This window comes from Diprion similis, chromosome 6, assembly GCF_021155765.1.
Source record: "Diprion similis isolate iyDipSimi1 chromosome 6, iyDipSimi1.1, whole genome shotgun sequence".
NCBI lineage: Eukaryota > Metazoa > Arthropoda > Insecta > Hymenoptera > Diprionidae > Diprion > Diprion similis.
In genome coordinates this window covers 3,824,367-3,850,493 of record NC_060110.1, presented here as the reverse complement: position 1 = coordinate 3,850,493, position 26,127 = coordinate 3,824,367, and the positions used below count along the sequence as shown (strand labels likewise).

Genomic DNA, 26,127 nt, shown 5'->3' with positions numbered 1-26,127 from the left:
CGATTGGTTGGTGGCTACCGGAGCCAATCATATTTACGACTCGTTTAAGCGCGATGAGTCGAAAGCGACTTTACTCGGGTGTGCATTCGTTTTAGGATCTGACTGGTTGTACTGAGCATTTAAATATTATAAGTAAATCACAATTTTTGGCGAACTCCGTTCAAGTTTTAATAAATTTTTCTTCGTTAACAAAATTTGTTTTCATAAGTTGTTTTGGGGTGTTGTATATTATATTCAATATTGGGCTCGCGCTTTTTCCATTTTATTAAGAAACGTAATGAACTATATGTTTGTACTTGAGATTATGATACAACAATATTGTATATAAATAAAGTGATATCTCATAGAGACCGCTTATTTTTTACATATGCAGTCTGATAAGTTTGTACAAATTACAATCAATAAGTTATACAGCAGCGTTAATTACTATTTAGGCTCATTCGTTCAAAAACAATCTTTCTTACATATATTCGTACATATAGATTTACACAGTTTGTTAAATTGCTATAAGCTGCTATATTTGTACACGCTACTTTGTCGCTATACAGAAATGATGATGATATAGGTATATTACAAAAAGAGACTATTGAAATTTTGTTATGAATATGGATTTTAATCCATACGAAAAGTGGTATAAGAATGTTTGCGAGGAAAACGGTGTTCGTTTTTTCACACAAAATAAAGATATCTACATAAATGACACTCATTTTCAAATTTTACGTGTTGTGAGTATGTTACAATATTTACAATGGGCGTATCCCGTTATCACCATTTTTCTTCATTCCTTTGTATTATTATAAGAATATAGTTTCATATAGAAAACTAAGTCTTTTTCGTATTAAAGGTGAATGTCTTATGACACTGTAAAAGCCCAAAAGACAGAGGATGATAATAAAAGCAATTCTACTGCATAAAGCTGCGATCAATTAAGAAATTTCACCGAAAATGATCTTTTGATTTGGTGAATCTGATCTACAATCAAATCGCAGTAAGAGCATAATAATACTTTTTAAATATGTTAAAATAAACTGTGCGATTATTACTTAGAAACCCTAATTATCAGTCAGAATATAAATTGAACTAAATCATAATTAATAGTACCAAAAAATAAATTCCTGACAAACTATAGTTTTGATCATATTACAGAGCTTCTAACAAAATTTTCATTCTTAAATTTTAGGGATAAGAAAATTTCGTTTTTACTTATTCGACTAAAAGAGCAAAAATGAAGTCATGCAATCAGTTTAACCGTGTCACAGCATATTACCTGCAAATTGAACCAACTGCCAATTGCTTGGCTATAAATGTAAACCCTGCCTGATGTAAAACATATAATATGAGGAAACATTTGTTTCTTATAAAACGTAGCAGTTGCAGTACATTGTCACTATTAGATACCTAAGTTTTGGACTGCAATCTGTATTGCTAAGATAAATCGCACGGCAACTTCGACACACTGTCATGACGAATTACTGTATTGTTGTATTATTTATTATTATTTTTTTTTTGATTTTTGTTTTTTTATGTTTTTGTGATTTTGTGATTTTTTTTAAGAGAAATAAGTTTGACACACTGAAACACAGGAGATACTTCATCACCGTACACAATCATTTCCGGGTCCACGGCGAGTTAGCTGAGACTTTTTACGCTTCATTGTAACAGTTCTCATGTTCGGACTCTGATTTCCACTGTTATTGTTATTATTGTTGCTATTGTTATTGTTGTTGTTGCTGCTCATATTATTGTGTTGTGGATTCTTCACCTTGTTCTTGCCAGAATTATTGTGGTTTACTCCGTGTTGATAATTTCCACGCGAGTTGTGCTGATTATTAACTGCAAATAATCAATATAACAGATGATTGGAAATAAAATGATAACCAATACAATATATCTTCATAAGATAACTTATACTACCTATTCTGCATATGACATTAATTGCTCTTCAAGAAAAAAGCAACTATCATTTGTACTGGTTAAATATACAGTGAAAATATTTATCATACCATGTGCATTTGGTTTGTAGTGTTTCTTTGGCTGACGTTGATGACGTTGCTGGTTGTCGCAAGTATGACTATCCTCATTTCGTTCTTCTCCTTTACCCTCAGCATTATTAGGCGAATTGCCACGACTGCACTCAGAATCCTATGAAGAAACGGCGTTAACCAAAGTATGGTTCGTAACTTCGACTGGCAACTTCTTCATTATTGTAAAACATGACGTAGGTAAACGTCTTTTGCCAATTAGGGGGGTATATGCAGTCAAAGATGTTGAGAAATTGATTTTGTATATCCCTATGCGATTTGAAAATACCTCTATTATAAAGCAGATACATTATTTGGCCTAGCATAGTTTTCGTCCTCTCCACGTGGATAAAATCTATGTTATGAGGTACGCTGTGTTTGCATATACATATATAGGACAGCTAAGCTCAGAATGATTTTTCTACCAACAATGAGCTTTATGTGTTACACATTTACCGTGTCACTAGCAGGTGCAGAAAGAGTTGACGCATCTGACCCTGTAGAACTGGAAAGAGAGTCCGTCTCGCCAAGAGGCAGTGGGAATGTTTCTTTAATCCATTTTCGATACTCAATCACTTCGTCTGTTACCCGAATTATTCTGCCCAATATACTGTAAGTTGATAACATAAATCCTCATATTATACGCAACTTCTATCAATCAATATTCATAAGTATTGTATATAACAATAACATCGTTGCATAATGAATACAGACTGGGTAAGAAAAATGAGAACATACATGTTTTTGTGTGACTTGTAAATCGCATCAAGTACAGAAAATTCACTTTAAAAAAATGAAACCCTGTGTCTACAGAATAATTGTAATATTCAACTTGTGTCATCGATGTACCGTCATATTTTATAGTAGTCAATTGTAGATGACATTGGATAGCTCATTTATACATGCACATTTCACAAAAATTCTCAATATCTTTCTGACACGTTTCAAAATCAAACATATGAGTTTTTTCCTGGAGTTAATAAACCCATGTGATAAGACTGTTGATTATTTTTGTCATTTTCATTATTTTTAGCATAGTCTACAGAGATATTGGTGAATAGTTGAATACATAGCCAATAGAAAAACATATCCTGAATCAAACGATAAATATGCAGCGGCTGAATCAAGTAATTTATTCTGTAAAAGTACTCAAAACATCGAGCAGTTGGGAGTTGAAACTAAGTGAAAAGTACTTAAATCTCATTTTTCTTAATAAACCACAGCAGCTCGAATTACAGGACTAGTAGCAGCTAATCTATTTCAAAAATATCAAAATTGTCATTTTAATCAATCAAATTACTATAAAACTACGAATGAAATCAAAAATTGTCATTCTTCAAAGAATTTCCAATGTGCGAAGTCACGAAGATGAAGTTAATAACATTACTGTTACAATGGATGTTTAGGAAAAATGCTAATTCGCACCTTTATGACTTTCTGAAATTTAGTTAACCATTGTAAACAAAATATACTCTTATTTTGAAAAGCAAACTTCTTGAAGGTCATTCTCACATTGCTCAATAATGATTTTTTACCCTGGTGTATCCTTACATGAACGTTACTAACTTCAGCCTCATGCAAAGTCAACAGAAAAAACAATAATGTACCGGATGTGTTGGGACGTATACAATATTTGGACAAAGTAGTACAAAAAAAAAATACGTGCAAGGTCTTTTGCATAGGTAAGATAAATATACATGTTTCAAAATATTTTTCTCGAATCATCCATTTTCTTTAAAATTTTCGTAGTTTTATAGGTGAACTCTGTTCATGTTCTAATAAATTCAACTCTAAGCTCTGTTATCAGCCCAGGCATGATTTTTTTGTTATGTTTTTCCTACGTATCATTTAATTTAAGATTCAGCATTGCTTCATCAATGTACTTCAAATTTGTGCTTACCTTACTTTGTTTGCATCATTTACCAGTATATTGAGAGGACTAACTGCTTGAGACAGGACAGAATAAGCCCAATCAAAGGCTTCCTTTACATAGAGAGCTCCATAGCTACTGCGACCAATGTCATTGCCTGGCGCAAGAGGATCTTCAATGCACAGAAGAGAAGGTCTGTGCCCATCGATCATGTCACGTTGGACCTGTAAGTGACCATCAAATTATCAATTAAGGGCATGCTTAATTTGTAGTTTAGATCAGACTGCAAGCAATAACCTAAATAACAATCATACGGACTACACAGAAAAACAATAAAATTAAACTTGGACCAATTATTGTGCATGAAATTTAAACTACTGCAAAATCGTATTGAAATTTTAGTAACAGTATCATAAATACCTGACCCTTTATTATACGTAATAAGAAAACTGCAATGTAACTGGATATAATTTTAATTATATGTACGAAAGAATAAAGGCAGGAGTATTTTGATTCGATTATGAATAATAGTACAATATGCGGCGTTTAGTAGATTGAGGAAGCTAACTAGTCTATGAAAGAATCTCAAAAGTGTCACAACTAAAAAATTTTGAATTCATGATAAAAATAAAAGAACTAAATGTTGTCGACTTGATTTGGGGGCCCAATATTCCCCAAAGAAAATTTCTGACAATATTTGTGAGATTACTAAGGTAGTCAAATTTGTAGTGATTTTCATTTTTGTACCCAGTGAGTTGCAACAAATATTCTCCTATCGAAAAATTGTTGTACCAATAGGTATTACAGAAAGTTTAAAAATGAATTGAAATGTCTGAATAAAACTGAACCTACCTCCTCTTTGGATATGTAAGTACCACCATCTTTGATTCTAATACCAGTTTTAACATAATTGAATTTTCTGCCATAGAGTTCTAGAAATTCAATCAATAATACACCCAAATTAGCATTCGGACAATAGGCATTCTGTCTAGGGTGTAGCTGCAAGATAATTTCATCGCCGTTAATACATATCATAGTATTAGTATGGTAAAGAATTCATCTAGTCTAAAGAAGAAATAATTTTAGAGTATCAATAAGAACGAACGCAATTATTGGGAATAATTACCTGCAAAAAGCTAATTGTCATCAGAACAAGACTGTAGGACGAAATGCCACCAGTGAATACTTCATTCAGGTCTCTTTGCAATAAAAATTGTTTCAAAACCATGACAAGTTTGTCAAGTACAGGGAACCGCCGTTTGAATGATTTGATAAGTTCTGCAGATTTAACGCCATTATCCATGTTGAAACTGATGTCCATCTTGATCTCAGTTTCTTTGTCAGTCAGCTTCACAATTGGTACGCTAGCTTTGTCCAGTACTTTGATGGACGATGGTTCAGCTATATTGCGGTCCAGTAGTGCTCGTTCTAGTGTTCTTAATGGAAGCATTTTCCACATACCAATTACGACCAGGTCAATGTCACTATTGGAAACATATTTATTATTCATCGTTATAGTCAATTAGACAAAAGCCTGTGCAGCTTCAATAAACGTAACAATAAATATTTCAACTTTATAATATGTGTGCATCAATATCATAAAATACCATTCACTTTTACAAGTATTACCAGACATACTAAAATCTATGACAATTTATTTCCAAGTTTCGAGCTAAAGGAAATAGTTACCTTGTAGGTAGATATAGACCAGTACGAAAACTTCCAAAAACTTCAACTTTCGAGTTCGGCCATAAATCGTGTATCACATCTTCTATTCTTTTTACGACACGTACTCGTAATTTATGCTCTTCCATGGAAGGACACATGTAAGTGAAGAAGTCATCGATTTCCTCATGTAACCTAATCGAAAATGTACATAATATTAAACCTGTATGTGATCATATTAATACAATCATTCATACAAAATTCGAAGAAATAGTAAATACATTTCTCAATCGTTTAACAGAATCATTTATACATATTAAGATTCGATCAACCAAGTTGAAACTCAAATTGACGTTAATATTGAGTTTGAAAGATAAATAAAAACAGGCCACTGCAATATTTAACTTCAACTTTGTCATTTTGTGCTTGAGGATAACTAACCAAATTTTATTCACCCATCAAGAACTTACTATAGCAACTTAATTTAGGAGCAATTTGAGGTTTCGATCAGACTTGATTTGTTGATATTTCAAATATATTTTTGTATTGCAAAGTAGGTTAAAATATCACTTGCAAAGTTTCGCTATTTTTTCTGATTATCCAAATAAGGAATTAAATATTTTGAAATAATTCTCAAAACATTTAGTCATACTGGGTCACGAAAATTTTGATTTTTAATGTATTGCAGTCAAATATAAAACTACATATCCTAAATTTTCACATTGACATTCAATATACTCAGCTAAGCAAATTGGTTAAAGAAAAAAATGCTCATATCTTAATGTTGCTGAATTTGAATTTTGAGGGTGAATCATGAAGTTAACTATAGACCAGCACATTAATGAAAAACAATCTAATGCACTCGAATCATGGATAAACAAATTCAGTTTTCCATAATATTGCTATACCATTCACTCATGATTTTATCATTGTACTCTTATCAGAATTTTTAAGTTTTAAATAAAACTCTTTGCTTTTCTAGTTTTGCAGATTTACAATAGGATTATGCACTATGGTGAAGACCACAGAAGCAAGAATGACAAAATTATTATCATGAGTTTCGTTTGATGTTACATAACTTATCTAGAGCTTTTATTGTATGAACGAGAAAAACATATATATCCAATCAGTATAATGCGTCCATATGCATTGACCACTCATCTCAAAGTTTGATAAACAAACAAGTGATGGTCTCTGCTATGAGAATTTTTTTCTTTCTCCATCCAGTTGCACTCTCTCATCACAACTTTACGCTTCCTGTACCTCAAAATCCCTTTAAATAATCACAATCTAAGCAATTCTAAATTGTATCACTTTATTATTACAAGCAAAAAAAGTACTGTATGTGTAATCGTTCTAAGTTAGCAGAAATGCAAAAAGAAAGTTGAAGTGCAAGTGAAGTGAATTTTCCTGTATAAATAGAACAGCACATGAACAAAAAATATAGTTACTTCAACTATCAGGAGATCGAAGAAGACATAAATCATATGCATGAATTATTTTAAAGAATTAAAATTTTATGCTTATATCCTACCAGCCTGCAGTACAACTCTTTATAACTGATGAAGAGACTGTATTTTTTTATCTATACATTTGTGATACTAGCATTATCAATGTCAACTTCATTTTCAGCCAAAATTATATTGCTTGACTTAAAGTCCAGAAAAAATATAAGGCAACTTTGCCTGTACAAACAAAGAAAGCTACATCGATTAAATTATTATCATAGTTTCAAATTGTGTTCCTTCGTTATTTCTTGACCTGTGACTTTTCTTTAAGTCTGCCAGGAAAATTAAATGTTCCAATAGCCATGAGTTCAATGAAATGGTTACTTGAAAAAAATTAAAAGTAATTTGCTACTTGCCCTGCAATTTATATGATTATATATATATATAAGTGTAAATTTCATAATTTTATAATAATTTCGAAGGAGTTAAGTTTTGCAAAATACAAGTTACAGTTTACTGAATTTTAGATGAATCTAAGATTACAAAATACGCCCAGATTGACCAAAACTGGATCGTTACAATAGTGTTACAAATTTTAATCTTATTGCAGGTTTCATTTCATGTACCCAGTGCGTCTGATGAAACGAAACAAGATCACAGTTCAAAAAAACATATTGATTAGATTTTCAACTCATAATCTCTTTAGCTCTGAAACTTGACCCTTAAATCAATTGGCAGAGTGAAAATCCTCCCAGCCCTGCGCATCAAGCAATCTTAATACAAGATTTGCTAAACAAAGATATATCGCATGAAAATAAATACGTAACAGAGGTTGTGCGATATTCTAACTTACAGGTCGACGAACTAAAACATGTGCGAAGTAAAGCTGCTGAATATGTACATTGCACAGCTAATCAGTTAATGACAATTGATTCATATGTAAATCATTAGTTCAGAACTGGAAAAGGAAACGACGTTACAATTTCGGTACTCATAAGTCGTGGGAAAAAAAGATAAAATATTCAAAACCAGTGATGAAGTTGGATAGTTTGATTTAGGCGCGTGTTTGTCGAAGATTAGAATGAGTAGAAATTTTGCCGTCTAGGTGATAACTGACTGGAAAGTAGGTAGGTAGGTAGGCATGTAATGTGTCAGCGTGTCGGTGTCCTTGAATAAAATCTCGGCATGTGATAGACCTAACCTCACTCCTCGCGATGTGGCGGAGACATACGGTTAATGAGAAGGTGGCTAATGGCGGGGTGAATATGATAAAAATGGAAAAGTAAGAGGCGACGGTATGACAAAATTGTCTCACCCAAGGACTCCCTTCGAGTAATGCTTGTTCGGTTGACGCCAGGGACAGCCGCCGTATTCTCCGATCAGAGCATCGGAATTGTAGTTCATACCGTAAGTACTAGCGCGGTTGTCGCCTTTCCTCCTCGACGGATTGTAATAAATGTTACAGGTACTGAGTTGAACGCGCGGCGCTAAGCGATCCTCCCCGACACGACTCGACACCGAATCTAATGATATGTAATCCTGTTGCACTTTATTACCCATCGCGTTGGACGAATTGTCGGTCTTAAGTGTCAGGATATCAAGTCTCTTTTCAGCAATTTCAGCCTCCCAAAGTTGTGACCACAAGACCTTAGCGGGGCCGAACTGCTCGGGTTGAAACCAACCAATGTTAGGATCCATTAAATGAATCGGTCACTTATTATCTATAACTAATTAATTCGACAAACTAGTGTTCAATTTGTTTGATCGATTTATTTTAAAACTGTATAATTAATCTTTAATTATTCCCGACACCACGAAAAGACCATGCATACAGGTTGCACTGATTTATCTCCAATAGATGTCGCCCCCGCACCGCAAATCTTAGTACGCTCTATTATGCTCGATTCACATCGTCCTTCTACGAAACTAACGCTGCAGCACTCTCATGACCAGTTTTCCCTTAGATCATGATCTTGTGAGTTGATTGGCTTGTGTCGCCGTGACGAATAGATATTCGTAACTTTAGCCCTGGCAAAGCAATTTGAATCGGAATTGAAATAATCGTTGGAATATGAAGTTAGATTGAAGAAATCAATAGACAATTCTCACCCTGAAAGACCTACTCGCGTTGCAATATATAATAAAAGGTTACAACGAACCGAAATTATCTTGAAGTTCAAGAGAAACTTGGAGCGAAATCAATTATCCGAAGTCAAGAGGTAAGAGTTACCTTTTCTTTCCCTGGAAGCAGGGTTTAGGAGTTCCAATTTCTCTCGGCATACTGGAGATTAGTGACGGTCTTGCTCAGTCCATTCTTCTCTATTTTCTAACTCGTTTTCCTCTCTCTTGCTCTCTCTCCGATTGATTCTTACCTAAATTACGAGTATATATAATATCAGCTCTTTTCTAAGTCTTAGTTGGAGTGGGAACATAGCGGGGGAATATATAGTGTTCTTAGAATTCACCGAGAAACGGAGGATTCGCGCTTATTCTGGGATCGGACTGTATTTTCAGTGGGCTTCAGAAAGAAACAATATCCTCTAAAAGAGCTGATTATACTTGAGAAGCCCCCGTTTGATTACTATTTTTCCCGTACAAGTTGCCGGAGAAAAAAATAAAGTGTAAAGTGATCAATAAAATCTTTGAGCAAACTCTTACAATTGAAATGATGGATTACTAACAAATTTTAAATTATAGCGTATCTTATGCGGTTTTAGTGTGAAAGCCGTGCTCTTTTTTCACCGGGCGAAAAATGTATAATAATATATTACGTGTAATAATGCACTCGCATCGCTCGGTGAAAAAGGCTTTCATCCTAACACCGCATGGGATATACTAAGCATAATACTTTTCACATTTAAAGTCGATGTAATAACACTAATAATTTCTCTCCGGGTAGGGTCAGATTTATATTCATTCGTTGAGAGAACAAATTTTTATACCTTGGTCAGCTTAAATTAAATTCGAACGCTACACATGCACATGTATGTATTACATATATCTGTACAGTTACTAGTACTTATAATTTATTGTAACAGTTATTACAGGCAGAGAAAATATACCGCATCGCGAATATCACCTTTTTCATTATCTATCGTTGCATAAAACATTTGGATTACTCGCGGCTAGATATTATCCTCCTGGGTCTAGTAACAGACTAGTGACGTATTTACGGCCATGACTACAACAGCGGGTAATTCGTTAGAGCTCGCGGACGTAACGAGCACAGAGCTGCAGATAGGAAGGATTCTCGCTTTGTTCATTTTTACACATTTTTTTGCACCCTGGAATATTCTGGGACACGCTGGGGTCAGTCTTTGCCAATCAAAATGCTTGTATGAGAAGAAAGTGAAAATATTTATACAAAACAACTAATAAACAGCAAAATGACTGAGTTGAAAGTTAACATTGTATAATTGATTGATACGTCATTGCAAACCAAGAAAATTTCACACACTTGTCTCTTATTTCCCCCCTTATCAACGCCTAGTATCATATGGACATGCATGCCACAAATAAGAAAAAAAAACTGGACGTATTGGAATGGGAGTTCCCATTCTTTGCCACGAGGTAAAGTACCAAATAAATAGTATATGTTACTGGAATTAAAATTTACAAACGGATGGGATTATACCTATGGTGACAATAACGACACTTACTTATATTGCATTTATAATGCAGCTCAGGGTGAAATGATGACAAGTAGATCTAATTGTGTTTTTTATGTAGTACTTCAGGCAGGTGTTTTACCCGCGATCAACTTCACTGTAAATAGACGTATTTACGTTACATTCCTGCATTTATGTACGGTGATCCTTTAACTCTTCATATTGTAAGCTCTGTATAATACTTTTTCTTAGATGCAACTACATTCATTTTTTCATCTTTCCCTTAATTTTTTGACTCATTTATTTCATGTTGATCGATCCTCAATGAATATTCAATAGCCCTGAACTTATTTGTAATTATAGGTATAAGAAAATATTATGTTGATTTAAAAACAGCAAAAATGGTAATTTCTATTATCAATGCTTAATAGTAAAGAAGACACATGTATAAATGCCACACATCACTGAATGTTTAATTTGAAATATTCAAACAGAAATGCGAATGTTTCTGAAATATTGTGTTGAAACCATAAATATTTCAAATATTTATACCCGAACGTTTTCACGGCCGTCGAAATATTTTTGAAACACAGCGTATAGACTTTAGATTCTAAGGTTACAATAAATGCAATAACGCAATTCTTAACAAATGCTATAAAATACTGGAAAATAAGACCAAAATTCTATGCTAACTTAAACCGAAATCCGATGTATCGAAAGCAAAATTGTTCCATTTTGTAACAATAAATGGTTTCATTCACCATTTACCTCGTGCATTTCATATTTTCCCCCATTATATATGTACGTGAATCCTATTATATCTTCAGTTGACGTATTAAATCTTTTTCGTTGCGAAAATAATTGGCATGCAAACCAATTATACGATACGGTATCCTCGATCTATTTATGCTAAAAATATCCATTCAAAACGCTGTTCCAAGTTCATTGAATATAAGTAATATTTAGAGGTCCGAAATATAATGTAGGTAAAATTGTGAATTCGAGCTCTCTTCAAACATAATTATGACGGTTATATAATCAGACCCACGTGCGAGAGAAGTTATAGCATAGATAAGTAGAGCTGAATGTGTTAAACGGGACAAAAATAAACTATCGTTTCAATGTTAGGTCATATATTTGTTCACAAGTAAACTTAACACCGTGAAAATAATCACGCGATAAGTCGAAATGGTAGATTACGAATTAGAAAAAACTGTGGTCGAATTGTATAGTGAAAACAAGTGGAAAGAAATAGTGAGTTTGAAAGATACAGCAGACTGTTTTCAAAAGCTTAGACTTCTGTGGGTATGGCCAGATTTTGATGACTTAAATTGGTTGCAAAATATTATTACAAAGAAAAATGTTCATGAAATCGTAAGCATAGGATGCGGTAGTGGATTGTTGGAATGGTTACTTCAGAAATACTTGGGTAAGATCAAATTCGGGTAAAATGAAAGAAATGAAAGGCTTGATTAGTATTGGCAAAAAAACTCATTATTGCACTGTATGCTGCCTCATTATTGATAAAATCGATGTTTTTCAGGGATCGTTATCATTGGTGTTGAAGTCGACCGAAAATGGTGGTCCAGCGGTTATTCTCCGCCGTTATTTTTAAATACTATTCACTTCATAGACGAAGAAAATGACAGTTTTAAAATTTTGCCATCTCAAGCTTTGCTGTTTTGCTATTTTAACAATGGCCCCGCGTTTCTCAATTACATGAATCAATACGGGGGGAAAATTGTTATAATCATAGGCCCTGGCGAAGGTCGGGGATCTTGTACAGATCCGGCTCCATTTGATAAAAAAATTTTGGATCTTGGATGGATATTAGAATCAGTTAGGGAGATTAGGAACACAAAAGATTATATCGCTGTGTATGTTAGGTAATAGTGGTTTTTTAGGCACTTTTCATCGTATGCATATATTGTATGTAAGAAAAAAAATTTTGATTACCCATACACTTTCAGTTGTATATAGTTTTAATACCACCTAATCAGTGTATAGAATACTGGCTGCCATACCGGCTATAATTATATCAATGGTATAAGCGTCATTTTCTTGAAAATATACTATATTCGATGAATGATATAATGTAACTAATTATTTATCAAAACTATAATTTCTTCTCTTCTACTGTCGTAAACGCCATGATACAATGATTTAATAAACTTTATTCATTTCCCTCAATACCTGTAAGTAATTATCTTCATCTTTTCTACCTGTGAGGACATCAGTAAGCAAAGTAATTATTGTTTGTCACTAGATCATCAATATCATTCCTTCCACCTTAAACTCATTATAAGGAATTTCTCTTAATTAACGTGTTATTGAGGAGACAATGTTTTTCGAATGTTGAGTCCTGCAGTTCTCGTGGGCAATAGTTATCCAAACATAAATTCCAAATTAGTGATCTGTGTGAGTAACATTTCAAGTGAAATTTACTTCAGTGGGTCGTTCATTGTGTAAGCAGAATCATCGAAATCATCGAGAATTGTGGTTCAATTTTGATTCTGGAATTCGATCTGATTCGGAAATAGACGTATAAACAAACCATTGCTCACCAGATCTAATGAATAATTCCTTTCATATAATTGGAACATACAAATAAATGATATCTAAGAATACCTTCTTCAGGAATGAATCCAGGTACAGATGAATATCGTTTATTCGAATGGGAATCACACTTATTCTACGAAAATTGGCATTCCAGAGCCAGCCTGGAATTTGTCGGACAATACTTGATCGTGCTTTGCCATATGAGTAAGTAGATTCTGTTTCTTTATCGATTTGTATGAACAGTACTGGCAAGAAAACATAAGATCGTGGTTCAAGCCTGTGAACAATTAAATAATAATAGTTTTCTGCATATAGTACACATAAAGTAAATTTGTCTTTTGATCTCGATTTCCATACGTCAAGTACTACTTTTTGGCATACCATGTGTAGAGTAATGTCATTTCAATACAGCATTTTGAAATACTAACATTACGTACAGTATGCCAAAAAGCAGCACACATGCTGTTATCAAAAGTAAATTACAGAGTTCTCTGTGCATGGTGTAAAATGATTAGTCAGAGTCTTACCTGGATGCTTGTTCTTTAGATGCACTTTATATGTCGACGTCTGAATGCAGGCATAATTGCAATGTGGGCAACTATAAGGTTTAAGGCCTAAGTGTTTTAATTTATGCCTTCGTAACGAATTATGGTCACCTGTAGTGTACGAGCATTGATCGCAAGAAAATGGTTTTTCTCCTGCAAAATCAAGTCAAGATTGTTTGATGTACGTGCTGGAACTTCTTTTATGAATTATTGGCAATTAATTCGCCTTTTTCTCTCACCAGTGTGGCGCCTCAAGTGAAGTTTAAGGGCACTTCTCGTTGATGCTGAGTACGAGCATGAGTTGCAAGTGAATGGCTTTGACTCTTTATGTACAGCGTCTTGATGCAACCTCAACAACCTCGCATTGGTGAAATTTCGCTGGCATTCATCACATTTTAAAGGTTCCTTTTCTTTGGCTCTGTGATGAGCTCGGTGATTCCTTCGTTGCTTTTTTGTTTTGAATCCTAGTCGCAGATTTACATAGTCAAGTACAAATTACAACTGTACAATTCAACAGAGAACACTAAATGTTGCTGGTATTTACCTTTACCACAATGATCACATAAAAATGGACGGTTTTCACCATGTATGCCTCTGTGTTGATTCGTCAAGTGACTTAAGCTGTAAGTGTGGTGCAAAACGTTACAGATCAATCAGATGTGTATCAATGAAATTGACTTTCAGATCAGAAACTCGAAAATTTGATTGAAAATAAATATACCTAGGCGTTTTATAACTGCACAAGTCACAGCAGTGCAATTCCATGTCTATGATATGCGATCTCCATAAGTGACCAGCCAAATTATTCCAATTATTACTCTTGAATTCTGCACATTCCGGACACTGATAACTGATAGTGCATGGAAGTGTAGCAGTGACGTGACATTTTTGGTGATACACAATGTTTTCTTGCAACAGCATACGTACTCCACAATCTTCTATTTCACATCTGTAATAGATATTTCGATTATTAAGAAACTTGAGGGTGTAGCTGTAAATATATTACAAATATAGCAATACCATTTTGGTTTCATGTTCTTAATAACAATGCGTCTTGTTAATTGGTTATAATAAGAAGAATATGTAAATGAAGCTTCATCAACATAATTTGGAATAAAAAAAACACTAATAAATTGAATAATTTGTTGCCAAAATATGAATTCCCAAAATTCAACCACTTTTCCGATCATTTACTCGTATATACTCCCTTAAATGTGACTTGGTGAGCATAAAATTGCGATACAGGTCACAGAACTTACTTTAGTTCTGAGTAAATAGGTCTTCTCTACGACTGCCAAAATGTTTTGAGGGTAGAACAATTTTTAAATAATACCTTGATATCCAGAAGAACTATAAAGCACGTATATTGAAATTATCTAGGATATGAATTTGTTGGGCTTTGTATGATTTTTTAACAATAAATTGTCCAAGTTTTGCTTGAAGCACAAGTTAACTAATTTAACAAAACTGCTTCAATTTGATTGTCAGTGTGGAGAAATTTTAGATATTAATTAAATATTTATGTTGTCAATTCTGCAACAGCATACAAGATTTTCAAAACAAAAAGGAGAAGATAAGTAGAGTAAAGCGTCGTTTATCCAAAATATTATTTATATAAGAATAAGAAAATAGTTCATCTGTACATTGAATGAATCAGCGTTTTTTTTTCACACTGTTCGGTTATCTGTATTTTCGATTATCCGAATGGTTCCCGGTCCCAATCAGTTCAGATAATCGATGCTCTACTGTATAGCATATTTACGATATTTTATGCAGTATTATTGGTAATTTCGCCAGTATATTTAATAGACAATATTAGGTTTACGAACTATGTTAGGATTTTGGTGCTTACTTGTATCCTTGTTTTACACTAACTGCTTGCGGCTTAGTGGAAGGACTCTTAGAGCCCTTAGGCCTCCCTTTACTTTTTGGTTTCACCTTTGGTTTTGTGCTTTTGGTCTCTAATCTGATGGTTTCTACGTCCAATCTTGATGCCGGAAGACCACTGAGCTCTATTTCTGAATCTGAAATTCCTCTGTCCACTGTATCATCCTCTTGCAAGTACCCTTCACTCTCCTTAACGTTTTTAAAGTTAACAAACTCAAAATGGCGTTGACCATTTTTGGGCTCGACAAAATTTAGATTTTCGGCACCATCACCATGCTTGATTTCGACTACTTCGATTGTTTGATTTTGTTGCACATTAGACTTGTTTGAAAACGTTTTTTTATCATTCAAAAAAGTAAGTTCTTGTATGTCCACTATAGGTTCTCTTATTGCCACGTGCATATTCTTCACATTTTGCATACATTGCAACTCACTATTTTCAACCACTACATTGTTCTTTGGTAACTTTGAGTTGTCTTCTATGTCCTGAAAGGAGGTGAGCACTGTTGGATGTGAAACCAAAAGAGACTGTGCCTGACCTTCGTTGTCAAGAAATTTATTAGATATTTCTGTGATAAGAATTTGTTCATTTTCCGTTTTAGCGATACGAATTTCCGAAAATGGTTTTTGGTTCTTATTTACAATTGCCAAAGTTTGCTGGGAAATCAGTTGTTCAACCATGAATTGAGCCTCTCTTTGATGTACCTGAAATCCAATTTTTCTCAAATAATCACAGTTTCAACTGAAACATGAATAGTATACATCTATACTGTTTACCTGGTGATCATGCACAATGTGAGAGAGCAGTGAGGCTTCATGGTGAAAAGTATTTGAACAGCCTGGACATTTCAACATTTGCTTTTCTTTGCTCCTAGATTCGTTCATATGCTTTTTGATGTGTTCAAAAATAAACGCTTCATTCAAACTCATGTAAGAACAATCCTTGCATTTGTAACACTGTAGAGTGTCCGTCAATTTTTCTATCGTCTGTATGTGAAGTGTGAAAATAATTGTTATTCGCAAGGAATGTTTAAAATTGAATGAATTGATCTTTAACTTGAAATACATTTAGCACGAATTATCGTTTTAATCAAAACGGATTACCATGGCATTATTTCCCACTGATTCCTCAAACTGAAGTCGTTTCGTAAGTCGGTTTGTTTGAAATCGGGTCGAACAATTAGTAACTGTATTTGCACAGTGCGTATTTTCATTTTTGGATAGTTTTGCTGCACCCTGAGTAAATGTACAAAAATAAAGAAAGTTTCAACTACAATTCTAAATCATCATCAGAGGAATAATTTTCTGGATCTCAAATCAGAAGAAACAATAGATTCCTAATAATTTTGTCATTGTGTGATGGTCTTCTCCGATGTTTTCGTCACTTACAACCGGTATTAGGGATAAAATGTTTGGAAACAATTCTAAGCCCTGAATAATAAATCTGAATTGATGTCTCTGACATCATTGCTTGTCATTTCATTTTTCAAACATGAGTGTATTACTGTAGTAACAAGTTTCAAGGAACTCTTGTACTTGTATTTATTTCACACAATCCGATTTCCAGAAATTGTTACTAATACGAGGTACAAACATTTGATAATAATGAAATACTGTTACTGAAATATTGTACCTGAATGTAAGGCAGCAAATGGCCATCAGTTAAACTTTTCTCTCCCGCTTCCTTTTTAGTGTGATTAGCGGCGTCGTTTGAGATGATTCCCCTGTTCGTGCCTTGCATGTCTATGGCTTTCAGCACGGAGTCAACTTGACTGCTGCTGATGATAGGGAATTCCTTTTTCAATAAGAAATCCGTTTCGTGTTCGTAATTGTTTACCCTAGTTGCATTCGGATTCATTGTTTTTAAGTCATAAAAACTTTCGTTCGATTTTGGCAGTGATGTATGTTCAGATCTATTCTTCATCTCTATATTTATACTCTCAATATTTGATGGTGCTACTTTACTTAAGCCTGCTGCCGATATCTGTTTCCCTTTGATAGAATTTGTTCTATTCGCAGGTGATAGTAGTTGTTGCATGATTACAACAGGCTTCTGAGATCTAGCTTTCAAGGAGTCCAAGGAGTCTGAAGATTCAATTGAAGAGACATTCGATAAGGAGGATTTGTCGATTTCATTATTGGACATTGTATTTCCGTAAATTGACAGTTTACATTCGTTACTTTTACTACTATCAGAGTTTGATGCATTGGAACTATGAGAAGATGACTTTGACTTTGTTGGAATAGTTTTATATACATTATTACTGTGAGTCTTTTCATCAGTTTGTGAGACTGAAATTTGTTCCTGATGTACAAAGTCAAATTTTGGTGACACTGAGAATGTACAATTGATAGTGTTCGATTTATCTGTAGTAAAGTTGCATTGTTGTAATATACAATGGTTAGACAGATCATTTTTTAATATCGTGTACTCGTGTGGATTCATTTTTCTTTTACGTAAAATTTTGTCATCGGTGTCTGTGATCAGAATCGTATTATATGCATCCAAAGGTTGATTTGGGACTATAACAAGCTGCGTAACTACGTCTTCAGTGCCACTGACTTTCATGCGCTTTGGATTTTGCGGCCCTGATAAGGAATCCAAAATCTCATATTGATCAATTACTGAGACTGATTTGTTACTGTCATTTTCTAACGCAGTTTGACTAACTCTCGGTACTATAGTAATGTACCCAGGTTCGTTTTTCACGACCAAGCTTTGGCTAAGGTCTACATTTTGAACGCCCCTTGGGAAATTTGTTTTTGGCGCGATCGCAACAGGGCGCATGGGAGTCAATGACCTACGCCGTTTGTGACCCAATTTTGCTTTCGAGCGTGGCATTTTTAGGTCACAGTATTTTTTCGACGATACCGACAAAACTTCCACGTTATTTTCATCCATTTTTTCAACCTGTGTTACAGTCGTGTCTGAAAAATAGAAAACATATTAGCCGATCAGAGTACTCGGATGTAAAAAACTATTACCTTTTTCGGCCCGTAAAGAGGCTACATGTTGACAAATGCAAAGCAAACGCATGTACATACTACTTATGGGGATGTTAGGATATTTAGGGAGCTATTCTAAAACTTGTATTTTACTTACTTTGAATGTCTCGTATTTGCAACAGTCCGAAACTCACGGAATAATAATCAAACCAAAATAAATAATATGCGCATCAACCGCCATTTTGTAATTCTAGAAGCCTCGCATGAGGCACGAGTCGCGGAAAACCATTCCTCTTGGCGGCATAATCAAATCCTTGCTGTATGATTGTTCTAGGTAGGGCGTCAATTGAAGCTGAAGGTATTGTTCCGGGTTTATCAACCTTGACCTCGTAATTCTCTGATTTTCATATTTTATGCGTATCCGAACTCACATTTGGCCGTAACCTTGGGCACGAATCGGCCTCACTGTCTGAATGAAGAGTTAGGAAATATCTCCAGCAATGTCATTTGCGATAATGATAGTGAACTCAAGCGATAGATTTCTATTACGTGATAAAAATGTCATTGAGAAAATTCGAATAACACAAACTAATATATCAACATTTTTATAGTCGGTTGTATAACTAGAACGTTCAAAGAGATTAATTAAGTATGCACTGGCTATAGATTCTCAACTCTCAACAAAAGTGCGTCTCGTCGACAATATTGAATACTTTGTGATAAAGTAAAAATCGGAAAAAAATTAACCACATTAAAGACGATAAGAAAATTGAATTTGAATAATAATAATGCCCAAAGGTTATCAATAAATTGTTCAAAGATTGGTTGAGAATGTATAGCTAGTACACCCTTAACTCTGGTGTGTTTGGGCTTATTCTGTTTACTATTAAAATCAGACAAGGATAATTTTAACAATCACATTTACCCATTATAACTCGGCTACTATGTAAGATTTTTTGAACCTGTCTCAGGTAATTTGTGAGAATCTCGGCAACGAATGAAATGCCCTTTAAATAATTAGAATCAGACCAAAAACATTAAAGTTCAATATTTTTGGTAGTTCCAATTACAAAACTTTTTTATCATTCGTTTGAAATACGCGTGTGAAGTACAAGGGAACGTTTCCTTAATAATAAGGTATCTATGAATGCTTCCATGTAATCAATGCAATCGAAACTACAAAAATAAACATATGTATATTATCATACGAAAATACAAGTACATTTACACATCGAAACTAATGTTTTTACTATATTGACGAGATTTATACTATGTATGTATGTAAAAGTTTGGCTAGTCACAAGAGTAAAAGAAAAATAATCATTTTCACAATTTCGTATTTTACTAAAATATGACACACACAAATTATCTTAAATATCAACGAATCAACATAAAATACTATTGGGCAATGATAATATGTGGCATTTTTTTTAGCTAAACATCAGTTATGCGCATCGCAAAATGAACATCATCCGACGAGATATTTAAGAGGACCCTTTGATGTATATCCGCTCTCGAATGTTCGCATATTAATAATCTGGAAGCACCGAGTTTCGCGCAAATTATAATAGCTTCAGTCACGGTAGGCACCTTTAGACCTGTTATAAAAAAAAAAAGCATTATGTATACAATTAACTTTGTAGAACGATGCACTAATAATTGATTTCCACAATACAATGGATGTGAATAAAGTATTACTCTTATTTTCAATGAAGTAAACTACCTTCTAGAGAACAGAGTGATATCAGCTGACTATAAATGTTCTTAAAAACGACTTCTTCGACACCCGTACGTCCAACTTCTGCACAAACAGACTGTAAGAACATTTGTTCCATTTCTGAGCAATGCCTTATAGCTTGAACTTTTGGACTGGCAATCATTTCCGTTAGGGCTTCATTAACGTCTTGAATTGACACAATATCAGATCTATTTACTTCTGCTAACTCAGTTGCGCGCCGACAAATATCCAGTGCCCTTCTTGCATCACCAGATACAGCAGCTACTTTCCTGCACAGAAGCAAGATTATACTTAGCTGATGATAATTTCATCAATTAATGTAACTCTCAATATATATATAGAGAGTGTTTAGAACTGATTGTTGGTTTTAAGGAAGTTGCAAGAGTAATTTTAACTTACCGAGCGACTAATTGTATGGCTTCACTTTTGAAAGCATTTGAATCATTTAATCTAGCAACAACTATTTCTTGTAGCTGTTTGTGAGTATAGGGTTGAAATGTCAATCGGGTAAGACCCAATCGAGATGTGACACGCCCCATTAAAACTCTTTCAGGCAAATCCATGGTATTGGCAATTGTAATTACTACAAGCTGAGCAGTCGATTTAGCAGGCCAATCTAACAAGTTGTAGACTACATCTTGCCGTTTGTTGCACAAAATATCAAGCTAAATTCGGACAAACAGTGTAAAGTGTTCAAATCTATTGTTATGCTTGATTAATTATGTAATGTTGCATATTTCAAGAGACTGTAAAAACATTCATTTTTAAGCGTTCTTCATACCTCATCGATGAGCAGTAAAGTCATAAGCCTCCTGGGCGCAGCCCTTGTGAATCTCTTATCAAGTAGCTCATGAGCTTGTTCCCATGTAGCTTTCTTCCCTGTTAATTGCTTCAATATCTCGACATACGCTTGCCTTGGCTCAGTTAACTTCATCCCGTTAATTGCAATGAATTCGAAATGATCAAGTTTATTTTTGGACACTGATTTTCTCAAACACCGTATTACTTCATTTACAGTTGCTGTTTTGCCTGCACCAGGTACTCCACTTATGTAGAGGCAACTATAACGAAAAAAGAGTTTCAAAAACATTGCTATTGGAATTGGATTTTTCCGACAAAAAAAATTAGATTCACAACAATCAGTATTAAGTATACCAGTCAAAATGAAGGACAGGAGTACTGAAAAATGTTCTGAAAAATGCTCTGAAAAGCTACGCAGAAAATTTTTAGAAAAGTTTAGTATAGTTCTAAAGAAGTTAGAACTGTTACAAGAAGTTTCAGTGATTTCTTCTGATAATTTCTGAAAATGTTTGCTACAGTGCTCTAAAAGTCAATCATAACATTTATCTGATTCTCTCTTAGAACTTCGTACTTGCATTTTGTAAGTTTATTAAATTCTCTGCACATTCTTTCCATATATTTGTGATAACTTCTTTGTCATGCATGTACAAACTTTTACGGTAAATCTGAGACGTTTCTATATTCAATAACATCTTTGATTCTCTTCAAAAGTTTTATGTTCATCCAGAAAATTCATAAAATTGTTGGAATCAGAAAAATTTTCGGAAATATCCGTAGTTTAAATTCTTACACCCATTGAAAGACATTTTGTGACTCTCGGTATGGCTGAAAATTTTTGAAGAAATATAAGCATCTTTTTCTAAGATGATTAGAACAATGCTTCTACAAAAAACTGTGAAAATATGTATGAAGTTACAGTTATTCAGAGCAAGATTCCTACCAGGGTTGTTCTGCTCCTTTAAAAGAACATTATGTTTTTCGTAAAATATTACACAGTTAAACAATAAAACGAAAAAATTAGTTTCAATATTTTACGGAAATGAAAAATGCTATGAAAATCATGTATAATGCATTAATCAAATGAGAGTGCAAACACGTTACAGGAAAAAATACTGTATATTAGTTAAGGTGAGATTTGAAAGTGTGCTACTAAGCACATTTTTGATCACATTTTCGTATTATGACTCTCATGGTTTATCAAGTTCCTATGAAAACCTCTCATATTTATGAGGATATCCTATTACTGAGATAACTTGATTCAATTAAATAATAGAAAAAAAATGCAGCAAAAGGACATACCCTCCGCTGTTGTCTGTCAGTTTTCCTTCTAAAAATGTATAAATATTATTAAACTCTTCTTCCCTGCACGGCAGAGACTTAGGAATAGCACTGACATGTAAACGGGCTCTGGCTTCCTGCAGAGGCGTCGAGGGCTGGGAAATGCTTATGTTACGTTGTCGCATGGATGGGGTCAGTAAACCAGTTTTCACAGATTTCGAAGGCGTTTGAAGTTTTGGTGCAGTAACGCTCCGCCTTGGCGTTTTTGGTTCAATTTCTTTATGATCTAATTTCCCGCTTCTTCGATCAGGAGTCGATACATCATCATGAGTACTCAGAGTTCTTCTAGATCTCCTGGGTGTTTGCATCAATTTGAGATCTTCATTTTTGTTTGTGGCAATACTAGTTTTGTTATTGTTTTCTTTTGATACTACATTTAGTGCTTTCTCTTTATCGGTTAAAATTCCATGGTCGTTAGGAACATTTCTGCTTTTATTGCTGCCTTTGATGATAGGATATTTTGAGCTTGTAGCCATTCTTGGAGTTCCGTTGGGATCATTTTCCTCATTAGATTCAACAACTTCACAATCATTCCACTCCATTTTGTCCATTGTACAGCTCATCTCCTTTTCATTTAAATTTGTATAATCATTGTTGGCCTCTTCGTTATAATTAACATTTTCACGAATACGTTTGCTGGGAGTTTTTTTTTTTGATGGTGACGGACTATCGTCGGCATAATGATCGGAATATTTTAAGCTTCTCGTTCTAGGTCTCAGAGACACTCTAGAAAAATCGGGGTCGTCGTTATTTTCACTGGAATTACTAGTTCTACGACTGCGTTTCGTGAGAGTTTCATTCGATCTTGTAGATGCATGAATGACTTTTTTGGAATCTGTTTTTTTGCTTGGCGGGGAAGCAGCATTCCAGCCATCTGAATATTTCGAATTTAATTTTCTATCTCTGGACGATTTTCGAACATGTTCGCTGTCGACACGGTCTAATTTTATTTCTACTCTAATCAGTTTCTCAGTTAGATTAGAGATTGGTGAATATTCGTTTATCTCAGGATGATTATCAAAATGAACACTTGGTGTGTTTGGTCTTTTAGAATTAACTTTTAATATACTTTTTGGAGTAGATGGAACATTTCGTTTTCTCGTTTTATTGTTAACGCTGCCATCTGAATCAGAATCTATTTTATAGTTACTCCATTCAGACGATCTACACAGCTTTATTCGTAATGAAGCATCTTCACGTTTTTCTGCCATTTTTTTCAAGAGTAAGTCTTTGCGTGCGTCACAACTATTTTCATTCTCCAAACACCGTGACAAATTACGACGTGCACTTTTTGGAGTCTCTACTTGAGTATTCTCATTTATGTTGTCCAATGATTCAACATTTTTTATTGGAGTATGCAATAGTTCAAAGTCAGTGTCATCTGATTTTGATCTTGCTACAATTTTTGACCCGGTTCTTATAATTCTGTCAATAATTGGTTCATTATCAGAATCATCAGACAACAGCATGCTTGATATATCCAAGTCATTTAATTTTTTTGTCTCCTTTCTTTGAATATCGATTGGTGTCTTTATTATGAAATTTTGTCCACTTAGCTGACAAAGCTTGTAAGTTGCTGGAGGGCCTGTTGAATGAAAATAAAAAAAATGAGAAATTCATACAGCAAATCACACCAGAGTATAATAAGATTCTCTAGTATAAAAAAGTCGTTTATCAACAATTTAAATAAACCTTACCAACTGACACAATTTCGGGTGAGCTGCTTCGACTCCTTGGTTCTAAGCTTTCTCCGCTGTTACTACCACTAGAAGCTCGACGTTTTCGCACTGTACCATTCAACTTGCTTTTGATTGGAGTACTTTCTATTACTTCGTCGTTGATATCATTCTCCGAAGGAGTTCGATGTGTATCCCGCCTGGATCTCAAGATGGTGACACAAGTACTGGTCAACGGTGCTTCACTCCTCCTGCTACTTCTGAGAAGATTTTTTCTGGGAGTTGCTTTTGGAGAATTCTTAATATTCGAATTTTGATACACACCGGAAGCATCTCTGGTTGGTGATAGAGCGCTAGAAGCTTCAGAGTTACTTTTGGTAGAAAATTGTTGTAATGTAGATCTGTTTTGCAAAGTATTTTTTGACCCGACAGATTTAGACTTTGATGTAACAAGTTGTTTCTCTTTTCTGCTTTCGGCCTCCTGTGATGTATTTTCCTTGATTGATAAACCATTTAACTCTTCAGTCACAATTGTATTTGGCATATATTTTATTCTATTTTTGTCCACATCATCATTTCTAAGACAAGATTTACTCTGAGTAGGATTCGACGATATGTCATCAACATTCAACACTGGCTCAATGTAAAATTGGCAATTTCTTGTACATAGTCTGTAACGGCACACAAATACTATTCCATAGCTTCTATTCTCATCATGTACTTGTTGAGGTATTGCATCTTGATATGCATAGATTACCTGTAACATTTGTTATTCGAGTTACAGTTGTTAATATTTCAATTGATTTCTAATAAATATCAGAAGAAATAAACCGTTGTTTATTAGGATTGTAGCTAAGCCTTCTTTTGTCGTTGCCAAATGACGGTTTCCATATAGTGTTTAAATAATAAAGATTAAATTTTATTTCACATAGAAGCCCTTCTATGGATCGTTAAGGAAGCAGGTCAACATTAAGAATCTCTCTTAAAAGATATAGGGAAAATCATGCATATGAACACAATGATAAACCATTTTCCAACTTACGTGACACTTTTGATATATCGTTTCAATGCTCACATTGTTGCTAAATTTTCGATGGTCCTCAACGACTTCATAAATCTCATCTATGTGATCCCTATCGACGCTCTCAGGTAGTTTATTCGGCTTTGAAAACCACTGCACATTTGCTCTATGCTTATCATTTTTTCTTGTTGCTGGATAACAATCAAGGTACAAGAGATATTTAATTCCGATCGTTACTGATTTTGTAGTTATCGATTATTCCAGAAACTCACAGTGTTCAAATAAATGTTCTATTCTTGCTACATCACATCCTTCTACAGTATCAGGTTCATCACTGTCAGCATTTACCAAAACGAAATCGCCAACGCATGCTCTTGTGCCGTTAAATTCAAACCCCCTGTGATAAGTTAGAAAATATGTTACAGTAGCGTAAAATCAGTCTTTCAATGAATAATTACTTAGTTGATCAAATTGATAAGTTATGATTGACAGGTTTAGAAAGTTTTCAGGGAATAATTGAGTTCAAGAAAACTTTAACACTACTTACTCGTAAGTTTTGCACGTAAACGTAAATGGATTTCTTTTCCTACATTTCTTTTCAACACCTAACCATGTCGGCTTAGCCTGAACTAGGTTATTTTTAGACCGTGTCATTGCTACGAAATAAGTTGGTATGAAAGTTGAAAAACGACCTGACGAAACAACTTCATTAATTTATTAAAAACATTTCTTTCCACCATCGCTACCATCTGCACAGCGTCGCAATTTACGCGGGAAACAACAATCGGTAGAGCCGATGAGCAAAGAGGATGGGATAGAGTGGATCTCTCATGACTCTGTCATAACAGCGCATAAGGCGCCTGCATTTATGCAATTCAGGGTCGCAGTCGATCGCTAAGGCAACGGCTAAGGTGTATACGGTGTATACTCTCAATTACATATACGCAGGCGGACTTGAGTAGAATATAATCTGAAATGTATTAATTAATGTAGGGGCGTTGGCT

General features: G+C 34.3%; 4 protein-coding genes across 7 annotated transcripts; 1 reads left to right on the top strand and 3 right to left on the bottom strand.

The window, feature by feature from the left end:
• Positions 1 to 246: 246 nt before the first annotated feature.
• LOC124407684 (terminal nucleotidyltransferase 4B-like) lies at positions 247 to 8,895 on the bottom strand. 3 transcript variants are annotated; one of them, XM_046884084.1, is made up of 8 exons: positions 8,320 to 8,887; positions 5,581 to 5,751; positions 5,018 to 5,375; positions 4,744 to 4,890; positions 3,922 to 4,115; positions 2,478 to 2,631; positions 2,004 to 2,142; positions 247 to 1,833 (listed from the first exon to the last, which is right to left on the bottom strand). In XM_046884084.1, the coding sequence occupies exons 1-8, from the start codon at positions 8,700 to 8,702 to the stop codon at positions 1,595 to 1,597; spliced, it is 1,785 nt and encodes a 594-aa protein (XP_046740040.1). In that variant the 5' UTR covers positions 8,703 to 8,887; the 3' UTR covers positions 247 to 1,594. The 3 variants fall into 3 exon arrangements, with proteins under 3 accessions (XP_046740040.1, XP_046740041.1, XP_046740042.1); XM_046884085.1 differs by lacking the exon at positions 4,744 to 4,890 and having other exon boundaries at positions 8,320 to 8,889; XM_046884086.1 differs by lacking the exons at positions 247 to 1,833; positions 2,004 to 2,142 and adding an exon at positions 2,149 to 2,291 and having other exon boundaries at positions 8,320 to 8,895.
• A 2,400-nt stretch (positions 8,896 to 11,295) lies between these two features.
• Positions 11,296 to 12,547, top strand: LOC124407685. Its single transcript, XM_046884087.1, has 2 exons — positions 11,296 to 12,041; positions 12,156 to 12,547. The coding sequence occupies exons 1-2, from the start codon at positions 11,801 to 11,803 to the stop codon at positions 12,500 to 12,502; spliced, it is 588 nt and encodes a 195-aa protein (XP_046740043.1). The 5' UTR covers positions 11,296 to 11,800; the 3' UTR covers positions 12,503 to 12,547.
• A 717-nt stretch (positions 12,548 to 13,264) lies between these two features.
• On the bottom strand, positions 13,265 to 18,825 carry LOC124407683 (zinc finger protein 99-like). Of its 2 annotated transcripts, XM_046884083.1 has the most exons (10): positions 18,707 to 18,823; positions 17,237 to 18,531; positions 16,708 to 16,839; positions 16,381 to 16,590; positions 15,569 to 16,308; positions 14,438 to 14,665; positions 14,261 to 14,337; positions 13,956 to 14,180; positions 13,699 to 13,869; positions 13,265 to 13,448 (listed from the first exon to the last, which is right to left on the bottom strand). In XM_046884083.1, exons 2-10 carry the CDS (start codon positions 18,503 to 18,505, stop codon positions 13,300 to 13,302), a joined length of 3,201 nt encoding a protein of 1,066 aa, XP_046740039.1. In that variant the 5' UTR covers positions 18,506 to 18,531; positions 18,707 to 18,823; the 3' UTR covers positions 13,265 to 13,299. The 2 variants fall into 2 exon arrangements, 1 of the variants encoding a protein (XP_046740039.1); XR_006929337.1 differs by lacking the exons at positions 13,265 to 13,448; positions 13,699 to 13,869 and having other exon boundaries at positions 14,162 to 14,180; positions 14,261 to 14,339; positions 14,414 to 14,665; positions 18,707 to 18,825.
• A 974-nt stretch (positions 18,826 to 19,799) lies between these two features.
• On the bottom strand, positions 19,800 to 25,921 carry LOC124406590 (origin recognition complex subunit 1). The gene is made up of 9 exons (XM_046882031.1): positions 25,671 to 25,921; positions 25,396 to 25,520; positions 25,145 to 25,314; positions 24,124 to 24,859; positions 22,388 to 24,011; positions 21,069 to 21,348; positions 20,687 to 20,952; positions 20,273 to 20,556; positions 19,800 to 20,147 (listed from the first exon to the last, which is right to left on the bottom strand). Exons 1-9 carry the CDS (start codon positions 25,775 to 25,777, stop codon positions 19,984 to 19,986), a joined length of 3,756 nt encoding a protein of 1,251 aa, XP_046737987.1. The 5' UTR covers positions 25,778 to 25,921; the 3' UTR covers positions 19,800 to 19,983.
• Positions 25,922 to 26,127: the final 206 nt, after the last annotated feature.

What these genes read in the sequence shown, in the direction of transcription:
- LOC124407684 (XM_046884084.1), bottom strand. Translation starts at nt 8,702, where the DNA reads ATGGATCCTAACATTGGTTGGTTTCAACCCGAGCAGTTCGGCCCCGCT. An exon ending in GGTCTATATCTACCTACAAG is followed by an intron (nt 5,376 to 5,580) that starts GTAACTATTTCC and finishes TGTTTCCAATAG; the next exon opens with TGACATTGACCTGGTCGTAA. An exon ending in CTTACATATCCAAAGAGGAG is followed by an intron (nt 4,116 to 4,743) that starts GTAGGTTCAGTT and finishes GGTCACTTACAG; the next exon opens with GTCCAACGTGACATGATCGA.
- LOC124407685 (XM_046884087.1), top strand. Translation starts at nt 11,801, where the DNA reads ATGGTAGATTACGAATTAGAAAAAACTGTGGTCGAATTGTATAGTGAA. An exon ending in GTTACTTCAGAAATACTTGG is followed by an intron (nt 12,042 to 12,155) that starts GTAAGATCAAAT and finishes GATGTTTTTCAG; the next exon opens with GGATCGTTATCATTGGTGTT.
- LOC124407683 (XM_046884083.1), bottom strand. Translation starts at nt 18,505, where the DNA reads ATGGATGAAAATAACGTGGAAGTTTTGTCGGTATCGTCGAAAAAATAC. An exon ending in ACATTGTGCATGATCACCAG is followed by an intron (nt 16,309 to 16,380) that starts GTAAACAGTATA and finishes ATTGGATTTCAG; the next exon opens with GTACATCAAAGAGAGGCTCA. An exon ending in ATGTGATCATTGTGGTAAAG is followed by an intron (nt 14,181 to 14,260) that starts GTAAATACCAGC and finishes ATCTGCGACTAG; the next exon opens with GATTCAAAACAAAAAAGCAA.
- LOC124406590 (XM_046882031.1), bottom strand. Translation starts at nt 25,777, where the DNA reads ATGACACGGTCTAAAAATAACCTAGTTCAGGCTAAGCCGACATGGTTA. An exon ending in CGATATATCAAAAGTGTCAC is followed by an intron (nt 24,860 to 25,144) that starts GTAAGTTGGAAA and finishes CAAATGTTACAG; the next exon opens with GTAATCTATGCATATCAAGA. An exon ending in ATCACTCTGTTCTCTAGAAG is followed by an intron (nt 20,148 to 20,272) that starts GTAGTTTACTTC and finishes TTTTTATAACAG; the next exon opens with GTCTAAAGGTGCCTACCGTG.